This window comes from Heterodontus francisci, chromosome 3 (genome assembly GCF_036365525.1).
Source record: "Heterodontus francisci isolate sHetFra1 chromosome 3, sHetFra1.hap1, whole genome shotgun sequence".
NCBI classification, from domain to species: Eukaryota; Metazoa; Chordata; class Chondrichthyes; order Heterodontiformes; family Heterodontidae; genus Heterodontus; species Heterodontus francisci.
The window spans coordinates 190,639,998-190,652,632 of NC_090373.1; the positions used below are offsets into that span (position 1 = coordinate 190,639,998).

The following is a 12,635-nucleotide window of genomic DNA, read 5'->3' on the forward strand; positions in this document are numbered from 1 at the left end:
AATTATAAGCGCAGGTTGCACAATCTAGGCTTGAATATAGAAGATTAAGGGGTGATCTAACTGAGGTGTTTATGATGATTCAAAAGGTGTTGAGGCTGAGGTTCAACTGAAAATTTCAAAACAGAACCAAGGCGGGTAAATGGAGATAAGATACAGATCAGGTGATGAACGAATGGCAAAGCAGGCTCGAGGGGCTGAGTGGCCTACTCTAGATATGCTCTGCAAATTAATTCTTCACATATTGACGCACAAGGAGACAATGAAAGCCAGTTTTGCTACTCACATGTTTCCCAATGCCACTTCAGCCAATAGGATGAGCCCCACAGGTTCAGCCTGAGATGTGTGGCAGTAATTTGCACTTTTGGAAACCATATCAGCAAAATAGACGCCTTTACCGAACATGTAACCAGTCTGTTAGAAAACAAAAAGAACAACAATGATGGAACGTTCCCCTGCACACCCCAACCATTACTGCCTCTGTCCCGGGAAGTGGGCCAGGAGGAGGCCCGTTACTGCCCCTGTCCCGGGAAGTGGGCCAGGAGGAGGCCCATTACTGCCTCTGTCCCGGGAAGTGGGCCAGGAGGAGGCCCGTTACTGCCTGTGTCCCGGGAAGTGGGCCAGGAGGAGGCCCGTTACTGCCTGTGTCCCGGGAAGTGGGCCAGGAGGAGGCCCGTTGCTGCCTGTGTCCCGGGAAGTGGGCCAGGAGGAGGCCCGTTACTGCCTGTGTCCCGGGAAGTGGGCCAGGAGGAGGCCCGTTACTGCCTGTGTCCCGGGAAGTGGGCCAGGAGGAGGCCCGTTACTGCCTGTGTCCTGGGAAGTGGGCCAGGAGGAGGCTCGTTACTGCCTCTGTCTCGGAAAGTGGGCCAGGAGGAGGCCCGTTACTGCCTGTGTCCCGGGAAATGGGCTAGGAGGAGGCCCATTACTGCCTGTGTCCCGGGAAGTGGGCCAGCAGGAGGCCCGTTACTGCCTGTGTCCTGGGAAGTAAGCGGGCCAGCAGGAGGCAAAAACAGTTCAATCAGTTCAAGGAGTGCTAACAACTGACTGAAGGGGAGGCAGGCTGTAAATGGAGCATTAGTACAGAATGCATATCAGGAGCAGGATTAAAGGATTATATGGGGGAAGGGGCACCATCTTATGAACCCATCAGCGTTTGGCTCAGTTGCATGGCTGATAAGGGTTATTAGCAGAGGGACAAAATGCATATCAACATCTTGCATTTATATAGCGCCTATAACGAAGTAAAACGTTACAAAGGTGCTTCATAGGAGCATCATCAAACATAATTTGACATTGAGCTAGGTAATGAATTATCAGAACAAGTGACTGAAACCTTGGTCAAAGAGCTCGATTTTATGAAGCGTCTAAAAGAGAGGTAAGCGAGGTGGAGAGGTTCGGAGCGGGGAAAGGGGTGGGGTTGGGGGCTAATTTCAGAATTTACAGCCGCCACTGGTGGAGCAAAGAAAGCATGAGAGGCCGAATTGGAAGAGTGCAGTGATCTCAGAGGGTTAGAGGGCTGGAGGGGATTACAGAGATAGGGAGGGACATTGCTATGGAGGAATTTGAACACGAAGATGAGAATTTTAAAATGGTGGCACTGCTAGACTGGAGACAAGGTAGGTCAGTCAGCACAAGGGAGTTTGCATTTTTGGAGGATGAGAAAATGACTTGTCTGGGGCAGTGTGCACAGCCCCAGCCACCTGAGCACTGGAAAGTTACCAATATCCTCAAGATGTACAGAGTGAGTAACTCAAACAAACCTGGGGTATCAGGAACATAAATCTGGAGTGCAGCCTAACTCAACGCCTCAAGGTTAAAAAGTTACTCAAGTGACTTTAGCAGAATCCGTAGGATAAATTTTCAGCTTGCAGCCTGAGTACAAACTCAACTCTATCAAACTTGTGCAAACTAAGATTGGGTGGTTTTTGTAACAGGTGGCTGATCCAGCCCCAGTTTTAAGAGCAGGTGTTATGTTGAAATCCCACTCCTACTGGGGTCAGCTGTGGCTCAGTGCAAACACTCTCGCCTGAGTCAGGAGGTTGTGAGTTCAAGTCCCAAACCAGAGGGAGATCTTTAAACCCAGGGCCCGTCATGTCGATATTCAAGGTCCCACTGCCTTGGCGGCCCCGGCCAACATTCCTCCCTCAACCAACAGTGGCAAAGGCAGTGCAACGGGAATAATTGATCTAATTTGTTGTTTGTGGGACCTGACTGCACACAAATTGGCCACCATAAAGTGACCATGTTGAAACAGTGCGGTGAAAAGCTTGAGGCCCTGCCCAGGCGACACATCAACACGGGTTCTTCCTTTACTTGCTGCCTGGGGTCCTGTTCCTGGGTCGCGTGGAGTGGCGACCCCTGAACCACCCTCCCCCACCCGAGAGTCTTAATAAATAATCATGGAAATAAAATACAAGAGACATGATTAGAAAGACCCTGCAAGCCAGTTCACTATTTACACACATCCATTAACCGTTCACACGCTTGCTCCCCTCCACACTCACTCACCACAGGAGCCTCTGGCGGTGCGATTCGGAGACCCTGTGACAAAATACCAGCAAAGTTGGTCATGCGGGACCCGTGCCAGAGCAGCTGGCGGTTGTGAAGCTCGCTGAAGGGCCCGAAACGCTGTTCTTCCCCCTCACGCCTGATCTTAAATATCTACCAGAAAGAAAAGATGCCACGGTGTCAAAACTGTTGCACGCCAACATCGCCGGTCAGACTTTATGTTACGTACACCAAGGAATGAAAATATACCATGCTGAATACAGGAAACAGGTGCTCTAGTTGTATGGGTGGGGATATACACACCAACACATAGCAATGAGAACACAGATTGCATCCAAAGCATATTCCAGTATCCTTTTGTGACGGTGCTGGATCACGCTGGATACTGTCTCATAGGAGCCACCTGCTCACCCATTCTTCACGTGACAGCCCAGACTAGCCAGTTATTCAACTGCAGAGGGCACCACAACCATGCCTTGACCTCCCCCACTTGCTATGCGCACTCTCCAACAGGGTGCGCTGGCAATCAGGAACAGGAACTCTGCTGCCACCCCCACCTCTGTTACTGGGATGCTGCTGCGGCCAAGCGGCTCAAAGTTAACTCGGGATCCAAAACTGGAAAGCTCCTGGTCTGCGTAGCTCAGTTCACCACTGTGTGGTGCGCCGGCTCACCCAACCAATCGGGGATGCTCCAGACTTTGTTTCGAAGGAGTCGTCGCTTGTGCAAACCTGTGCACACTGCAGCACTAAAGCAAGGGCAAACCAGAAAGTAAGTGGGACGCAAGGGCCTGTCTCTCATGACCAACAAGACTGCTCTCTGTAATCCGAGCTGCAGCAAAAGGATCAAGGCTTGTGCCAGAGGCAGGCCGAGGGCCCCCAGGCAGGCCAAAGGACATCCTTGGATTACCTTAATGTTGCTGGTTTAAAGCAGTGCGACAGAGGGAGTTCAGGAGCTGTGCGCCCCCTTTTTACCTGGAGATAGGAAAGCAGGGGTTAACAATCCTGCACCTGAATACACAGGTAACATTCAACTGGTGCATGCTCCTGACAGAAGCCCATCACCAAAGGCCTTGGAAGGGGACCGCCAGTATCCACAGAAACCTAAACAGCAAATGGTGCCCCGGGGACTGGTTGAGCAGAGTCTGTGAAGGACCATCACGACACTCACCTCCATCACCTTGAGATCGTACTGGTTGTGTGTAGCAGCGTGTGTATTTTTAACGTAGTCTGTTATTATCTTGGCTTCATCTGTTTGACTGTCCAGAACCTAAGACAGAGTTTATAGAAGGAAGAAAGGAATTGAGTGACAAACACAAATGTAGCAATGTCAATGTTAATTCTGGGATGACGGAGGTGGGACATGATGGAGGGGTAATGGTGGGGTGGTCAGAGCATGTGTTGTCATGGAAGTGTAAATTAAAATCATGAAATTACATTATTTCAGTGAGCAGCAGTCAAGCTACGGGAGACGATGTTAGTATTGATTCATTCACAGCCAGATTTGATAGATTTCTTTCGGAAAATAACATTTTGGGGTACAGTATTTAAGTAATTTGAGACATGACATAAGTGTAGCATGCTCGGGAGGAACAGGTAACTTTGGACCTGTTTCCCAAATCTCTCCAGTACTGGGGGTTTCCTGACCTTACGTCCCAGGGTGTTGTACACTAACTGATAGAGATCCACTGCTAACAACAGTCAACAACTCCATTATTGTTGTATCATTGTACCAGCATGGTAGAAGGTGAATTAGGTGGGCCTTGACCTTTTTTCATCCATTAAATCCTATGTTCTAAAACACAGAGGGGCTACTCCATAGCTGAATCAAAGCCCAGCAACTGAGTGCTCTCACCATCCTCCTACCATGTCCCCCAAACCACCACCTCCCATTTCTTCTCAAACGCAGCGACTCTGAGGTTATATCCTACTCTGATATCCCAGCAACAGGGCTAAGCCTCACGCCTGAGCTCAGACTGCCAATGTTAGCAGGCTATTTAACTGTGAAGGGAGGAACATCAGCATCACAGCCAGATACAAACCATCACACCCTTCAAAATTCAGCACAGTGGCCTGTCCAAGCTCAGTGCAAGGTTCAGCCCAGCAACCAGCCCTGTATTAGTTCATTAGGCCGTTGGGGAAAGTTACAGGGAAGAGGTTTCAATGTAGACGGTTACACCAGTCACCTTGATGTCCGTATGGAGCTTCTCGTAATTGACATCAATCGGATTCTTGGCATCATCTGCCTTCCCGCCTTTGAGGAGACTGTACGCGACCTCAATGTCCAGCAGGCTGTCCAGCATCTGCACCTTGGCCTGTAGGTCAAGATAGGTCAACGAAAAGAACAGTGAGGACCCAGAAGCAGCAAATGACAAGTCATGATAAGGCCAGGTTATCAGGTTATATGAGGAGAGAGAGAGAGGGAGGGAGGCGGGAGGGAGGGCTGGGAGAGGGAGGGAGGCGGGAGGGAGGGCTGGGAGAGGGAGGGAGGGCTGGGAGAGGGAGGGAGGCGGGAGGGAGGGCTGGGAGAGGGAGGGAGGGCTGGGAGAGGGAGGGAGGCGGGAGGGGGGGCTGGGAGAGGGAGGGAGGCGGGTGGGGGGGGCTGGGAGAGGGAGGGAGGCGAGGGGGGCTGGGAGAGGGAGGGAGGCGAGGGGGGGGCTGGGAGAGGGAGGGAGGCGGGGGGCTCACTCGGGACTCTCTGGATCGTGACCAGGATTCAGCAATTCTCCTTTAGCTAACATAAAACCAGCAAGTCGAATGTGTTTTCCACTGCAAATCGGCACAAACTCGGTCCAGATGCTGAAAACCCATCTCATGTCAGGATATTTCATAGAATAGAATAACATAGCATAGACAGAGGCCATTCGGCCCATCATACCTGTGCCAGCACTTTGGCAGAGCTATCCAATCAGTTTTACCCAGTCTGCTCTTTCCCCGTAGCACTGCAAATATTTCCTTTGCAAGTACCTCAGGATCTCAGGGGTTGGTTAGCTCTTGGCTAGTAGGCTCGAGTGTGTTGCAGAAAGATGCCAACAGTGTGGGTTGAATCCCCACACCAGCTGTGGTAGTTCATGGAGGTCTGTCCCACACTTACCCCTCGAACTTTACATTACCAATGGACTCTCTCTAATGAAGAGAGATGCCTATGGTCCTTTGGGACTACAGCTAGAATTTCAGGCAGTGCATTCCAAATCATAACTCTCTGGATGTATGGTGGAATTAGGAGAGAGAGAATCCATGACTAGTCTTCTGTATCAGAGCACATACCCAAGGCTGGAAAAGCTTCATCTAACCCTATTGCCCACCTTATTTTAAAAAGTATTACTGGCTCTAGAAATTTGAAAGGGAAAACAGCAGAGAACAACCGCTGGTGACGTTGTGGCCCGGATGTCTGAAGTGCCCGTTTCCTTGGAAACAGCTGATCTTTCACCCCCTCAAGATCAAAGCTTTAATCCAGCATCCACACTGATGTCTCTCCGTGTCTCAGATGGTCTAATTTGATTTGAGTTTGCAGCTGCCCAACGAATGAAACCACAAAGCAACGCAACGACTGCCGCTTAACTCAGCAATAAGTGGGCAATCTCCAGCCAGTAGGGGATAGCGAGCATGAGAAATGAAGTAAGGAACACTCTTCCAAGATGGTAGTTTAAGGCTCAAGGAGAGCCGTAAAAGGGAATTGCTCGATTGTGAAAAGTAGCAGAAGTAGACGCACTTTGTCTTTGTATTACGTTTATAACGGAGGCACATAAAGCAGCGACAGCCATCCTTATTCTTGAGGACAGGACTGAGGCATACAGCCGAGTTAGGAAAGTCTCTTACCTTAACCAGCAGTAAAATACCCAAATACAACACAGGAGATGACCATTCGGTCCATCGCGTCTCTGCTAGCTCTTTGATGGAGCTATCCAATTAATCCCATTCCCCTGCTCTTTCCCCATAGCTCTGCAAGTTATTTCCCCCTCGAGTATTTATCCAATTCTCTTTTAAAATATAAGGAATAGGGGGCGGGAATGGACCATTCGGCCGCTTGAGCTCCCTCCTCCGTTCAATAAGATCATGGTTGATTTCTACTTTGACTCCACTCTCCTGCCCTATCCCCATGTCCTTCGATTCCCTTGTCAGTGAATCTGCTTGCACCACCTTTTCGGGCACTGCACTTCAATTCACGACAACTCTGCAGAAAAAGAATTGTTCTCATCTCCCTCTCTGGTTCTTTTGCCAATTATCTGAAATCTGTATCCACTGGTTACCGACTCTCCTGTCAGTGGAAACAATTTCGCCCTATCTAAATCAATCAAAACCCCCCATCATTCTGGAAAAAAACCTCGACTAAATCAGCATGGTTACCTGGATATATTCTTCATTATTCAAGAGTGGCGGTTTCTTCATTCCAAAGTCGTGTGGTATGAGCGTGTAGAAGCGATTGGAAAGATCCAGTATCTTAGATTCCACCCCATTGTTAGCAACAACCTTAACACAGCAAATGACAGGCATTTGTCTTTCGGCATCTTCCACAGAAATTCATCTTTCTCACCAAAATTTTATTCAACAATATATTGTTTTTAAAAAGTACTGAAGAAGGAATTAACTCCAATCTTTGATATTTTACTTCATGGATATCACTGGCAAGGCTGACATTTATTGCTCCTCCCTAGTTCCTCTGGGGTGGGGGTGGTGGTGGTGGTGGGTTGCCTTCTTGAACCGGTTCCGTCCTCGCAGTGGCAGTGGACTTGTGGAATGCTCAGTTGGGAGGTCTCAGCTCTCCTCATGGCTCACGAGTAAATACACTTCCCTGTGTGGTACTGAGCCACACTGACCAGGGCGGAGCACTGCCCAATGCGCTATTGAGATATACTGACCAGGGCGGAGCACTGCCCAATGCACTATTGAGATACACTGACCAGGGCGGAGCACTGCCCAATGCACTATTGAGATATACTGACCAGGGCGGAGCACTGCCCAATGTGCTATTGAGATACACTGACCAGGGCGGAGCACTGCCCAATGCACTATTGAGATATACTGACCAGGGCGGAGCATTGCCCAATGCACTATTGAGATATACTGACCAGGGCGGAGCACTGCCCAATGCACTATTGAGATATACTGACCAGGGCGGAGCACTGCCCAATGCACTATTGAGATATACTGACCAGGGCAATGCTATGGTTCCAAACGGACAATTCTGACTTTGGTGTCTATTCACAAACTATCAGAATTATTGGGTACCATAACCACTAGCAAGGAGAGAACACCGCAACCCTACCTGCTGAACCTCACTAAGGATGGAGTATGCACTTTGAATTTGCCTCTTGCTCAGTTTACCCAGGGGCATCTTCTGAAGATCAATCTGTTGGGAAAGAAAACATCGTCAATGATGGCAATAACTGTCAGACGGACCCAGAGAGACATGAAATACAGTACTTCCACTACAGCCTGATACATATAGAAATGCACATATACTTTGTACATAAATATGTTTAGATATCTTCAAGCGACACACTTTTCTGCACGCCAAGTTTTTGTGCCATATTTTAAATTTTGTGCCCATTATTTTTAATCTACAATGCAACTTCCCCAAGTTCAGAAATTGTCTTCAAATTATCTTTGAATCCCATCCTCTAATTAACCCGAGTGTCAGCTAAAGGGAAATTAGCCTCTAAGTGACCCAGGAAGGCACAATGATTACACCTTGCAGACACACACGGCAGCACAACAGAATAATACCTGATCCGAAGAGATCTTCAGGAGTGTTGCTCCCACCACTGCCAGAGGATAAAACGGAGCCACAGTGCCACCTAGTGGCTGCAGCTGAATAGTGTGACCAGAACCTGTTTACATTGAGAGTTCCCATTCTAAATGCACACTGCTAGTTTCAACATTCCAAGTTGACTTAAAACATTGCGACCAAAAACTGTGATAAGAGGAAGTGGCGCTTGTGGACAAGAAATACGTGGTTAAAGGTTTGTAATCTAGGTATTTTGTGGCATAACAGCCCTTCCTCCAACCTAATACAAGCAGCAACAGGGGAAGATTTGCTATTACAGAAGTGCGGCTAATTGGAAAGCTCTTTCAAAGGACTGACATAGGTATGATGGGCTAAATGGACAACCTCTGTGCTGCAAAATTCTCAAATTAAAAAATAAACTATTGCATATTGCACACCTCACCTTACAATAGTAAATATGTTTACTACCAGTATGAAATACCTTTATTTCTAACAAATTATCAAACTTTGTCAAAGGGTCTAGATGCCCCAATCCGCCAATCGAACACTTCCTATTTATTAAACGTGACAGCCCGCGGCTCCGTTTTCCTCACCCTGTATACGACCCCATGACGACCCACCCCACCTCCCTCCCTCCTCATACCTCAAACTCCACCATGGCTTTCTTCATACTCTCCACATCAAAGATGGTCTTGATGAGGTCTTGCACGGCCTTATCCAGCTTGGATTTGGTGCTGGAACTGGCTGTCAGCTTCTTCACAGCTTCTTCATCCTATGGGGGAGAGAGATTGAGAAACATCAGTTACTGAAGGTGCATTATCAGTGGAGTGACATCCCAGAGACCCAGGGGGTGTATGTCCACAAATCTTTGAATGTAACAGGACAAGTTGAGAAGGCTATTTAACAAAGCATATGGGATCCTCGGCTTTATTAAGAGAGATACAGAGTACAAAAGCAAGGCCTCAGCTGCAGTATTGAATTCCATTACAAAGTTAACGTTTCGAGTCGATGACCTTTCATTAGAACTGTCAGACCTGTTGAGTATTTCCAGCATTTGGTTTTTATTTCAGATTTCTAGTAATACTTTGTTTTGTACTGTGTTAAATTCTTGTGGTTACATTTTTGGAAGGATTGGCAAGGCCTTGAAGAGAATGCAGAGATTTACCAGAATAGTTCCAGGAATGAGGAACTTCAGTTACATGGTTAGATTTGAGAGAGGTGTGCAAAATCATGAAGGGTTTCTGAGAGAGTAAATCAGTGGCAGGAGTGTTGGTGACCAGAAGAAAACAGATTTAAGATAATTAGCATAAGAGCCAGAGGGAGGATGAGATTTTCCTTTATGCAGTGAGTTGTTGTGATCTGGAATGCACTGCCTGAGAGGATGGTGGAAGCAGGTTGAATAACTACTTTCAAAAAGGAACTGGATAAAAACTTGAAGAGGAAAAAAAGTAGCAGGGCTATGAGGAAAGAGCAGGGGAGTGGGTCTAAGTGGATAGCTCTTTCAAAGACCCCTCAGGCACAATGGTCTGAATGACCCTCCTTTTGTGCTATGAATCTATGGTTAAATAATCCCAGCTAGGGCTGTAGGAACATAGGAATTACTAGACGCCAGGAAGACTGCGGTCCATCTATTTGGCATCTCCATCCTAGTACAATGTTAGAGATAATAGAGTTGTTGACTAACCATAGCAATCAATCTCTATTGATCATTTTCCGGGTGAGACTTTAAATATTGGAGTGATGGGTGGTAGGGAAATCTGCCCAGGGGTGAGGAGAGGAACCTACCTGGCCATAGTCGATCTCCAGAGGGTAGAACTTGTTGGGGTATTTGGTGAAGTTCTGGGAATGCCAGGCGTTGCCAGTCTTCTCCTCGTAAAGCCCGAGGAAATGATCGACTGCTTCCTCTTTGGACGACATCTTCTCCAGCTTGTTGCCGCCGATGGTGGTCCCCACCCGGCCCCAGGACCTGAACACCCAGTACCTGTGGCAGTGGAGCCAAGCTTCCAATCAGAGACTGACCTTGTTCAATACAAGAACCACCCGTGTGTCTCCAGCGCGCTTTCCCTGTTATATTCCTCATCCCTCTGCCTTGATGCTGTTGCCTGGATTCAGTCCCACAGGATCCCCACCCATCACTGACCACCACGCACCCCACCCCCCCCACCAACAACACCCCACTCCCCATGGAGTTCTCTGGTAGACTGGCCGATAGACAGGTGCGAGGCCACAACACAAGAAATATGCGGCTACAGAAGGTTTGTAATCGGGCCTCTCTCCTACCCCCCCCACTCTACCAAGCTTGATGGCAGGCAAGGTCAGGTTCAGCCTTGGCTGGGCAGGCCTCACACAGTTCAACAGCCCATATGGAGGCCAATGTGTGAAGATCAGACCAGGTGAAGATTCAGCGCAGGAAGACTCTGAGCCAACATTACTGACCCAAGAAGGGTGAAGGTAAAACCAATAGTCACCTCCCTTTAGTCCAGATGTCCAGCATCATGTCTGCAGTCACCAGACTAATTAATCAAAGACAGTCAGCACTGCTTTGTTAAGGGAAGGTCATGTCTGACTAAAATGATTGAATTTATTGAGGAGGTAACAAGGAGGATTGATGACAGTAAAGCATTTGATGTAGTCTAGATGGATTTTTAGCAAGATTTTTGATAAGGTCCCACATGGCAGACTGGGCATGGAGGTAAAAGCCCAGGGCAAAGTATCAAGTTGGATCCAAAACTGGCTCGGAGGCAGGAAGGAATGGGTGTTTTTGTGACCGTAAGGCTGTTTCCAGTGGGGTTCTGCAGGGCTCAGTACCAGGTCCCTTTCTGTTTGTGGTCGACATCGATGATCTGGATTTGAATGTAGGGAGCATGATAAAGAAGTTTACAGATGTACAATAATTGGCCTTGTGGATGATAATGAAGAAAACTGTAGACTGCAGGAAGATATCAATGGATTGGTCAGGTGGGTGGAACAGAGGCAAATGGAATTCAATCAGAAGAAGTGTGCGGTAATATATTTGGGGCAGGCTAACAAGGCAAAGGAAAACACAATAAATGGTAGAATACTGAGAAGTGTAGAGGAGCAGAGGAAGTATGGAGTGCATGACAAAGATCCCTGAAGGCAGCAACACCAGTAGATAAGGTGGTTAGGAGGCATACGGGATACTTGCCTTTATTAGCCGAGGCATAGAATATAAGAGCAGGGAGGTTATGCTGGAAATGTATTAAACAACGGTTCGGTCACAGCTAACGTACAGCACGCAGCTCTGGGACCGCACTATAGGAAAGATTTGACTGCACTAGAGAGGGTGCAGAGGAGAATTAAGAGAATGCTAACTGGACTGGAAAATTTTAATTACGAGGGACAGACAGAGAGGGAGGGGGAGAGAGAGACAGACAGACAGAGAGGGAGGGGAATAGAGAGAGAGGCAGACAGAGAGGGAGGGGAATAGAGAGAGAGGCAGACAGAGAGGGAGGGGAATAGAGAGAGAGGCAGACAGAGAGGGAGGGGAATAGAGAGAGAGGCAGACAGAGAGGGAGGGGAATAGAGAGAGAGGCAGACAGAGAGGGAGGGGAATAGAGAGAGAGGCAGACAGAGAGGGAGGGGAATAGAGAGAGAGGCAGACAGAGAGGGAGGGGGGAGAGACAGACAGAGAGGGAGGGGGGAGAGACAGACAGAGAGGGAGGGGGGAGAGACAGACAGAGAGGGAGGGGGGAGAGACAGACAGAGAGGGAGGGGGGAGAGACAGACAGAGAGGGAGGGGGGAGAGACAGACAGAGAGGGAGGGGGAGAGAGACAGGACAGAGAGGGAGGGGGAGAGAGACAGGACAGAGAGGGAGGGGGAGAGAGACAGGACAGAGAGGGAGGGGGAGAGAGACAGGACAGAGAGGGAGGGGGAGAGAGACAGGACAGAGAGGGAGGGGGAGAGAGACAGGACAGAGAGGGAGGGGGAGAGAGACAGGACAGAGAGGGAGGGGGAGAGAGACAGGACAGAGAGGGAGGGGGAGAGAGACAGGACAGAGAGGGAGGGGGAGAGAGACAGGACAGAGAGGGAGGGGGAGAGAGACAGGACAGAGAGGGAGGGGGAGAGAGACAGGACAGAGAGGGAGGGGGAGAGAGACAGGACAGAGAGGGAGGGGGAGAGAGACAGGACAGAGAGGGAGGGGGAGAGAGACAGGACAGAGAGGGAGGGGGAGAGAGACAGGACAGAGAGGGAGGGGGAGAGAGACAGGACAGAGAGGGAGGGGGTGAGAGACAGGACAGAGAGGGAGGGGGAGAGAGACAGGACAGAGAGGGAGGGGGAGAGAGACAGGACAGAGAGGGAGGGGGAGAGAGACAGGACAGAGAGGGAGGGGGAGAGAGACAGGACAGAGAGGGAGGGGGAGAGAGACAGGACAGAGAGGGAGGG

The 12,635-nt window shown here is 49.1% G+C and overlaps 1 protein-coding gene across 1 annotated transcript in view; it reads right to left on the reverse strand.

The window, feature by feature from the left end:
* Positions 1–279: 279 nt before the first annotated feature.
* The window catches only part of parp1 (poly (ADP-ribose) polymerase 1), a 70,240-nt gene continuing 57,884 nt past the window's right edge, over positions 280–12,635 (reverse strand). The window contains 8 exon segments of the mRNA XM_068028608.1: positions 280–411; positions 2,506–2,658; positions 3,674–3,772; positions 4,689–4,817; positions 6,850–6,972; positions 7,769–7,852; positions 8,874–9,002; positions 10,016–10,211. Coding sequence (XP_067884709.1) covers positions 280–411; positions 2,506–2,658; positions 3,674–3,772; positions 4,689–4,817; positions 6,850–6,972; positions 7,769–7,852; positions 8,874–9,002; positions 10,016–10,211 — 1,045 coding nt within the window.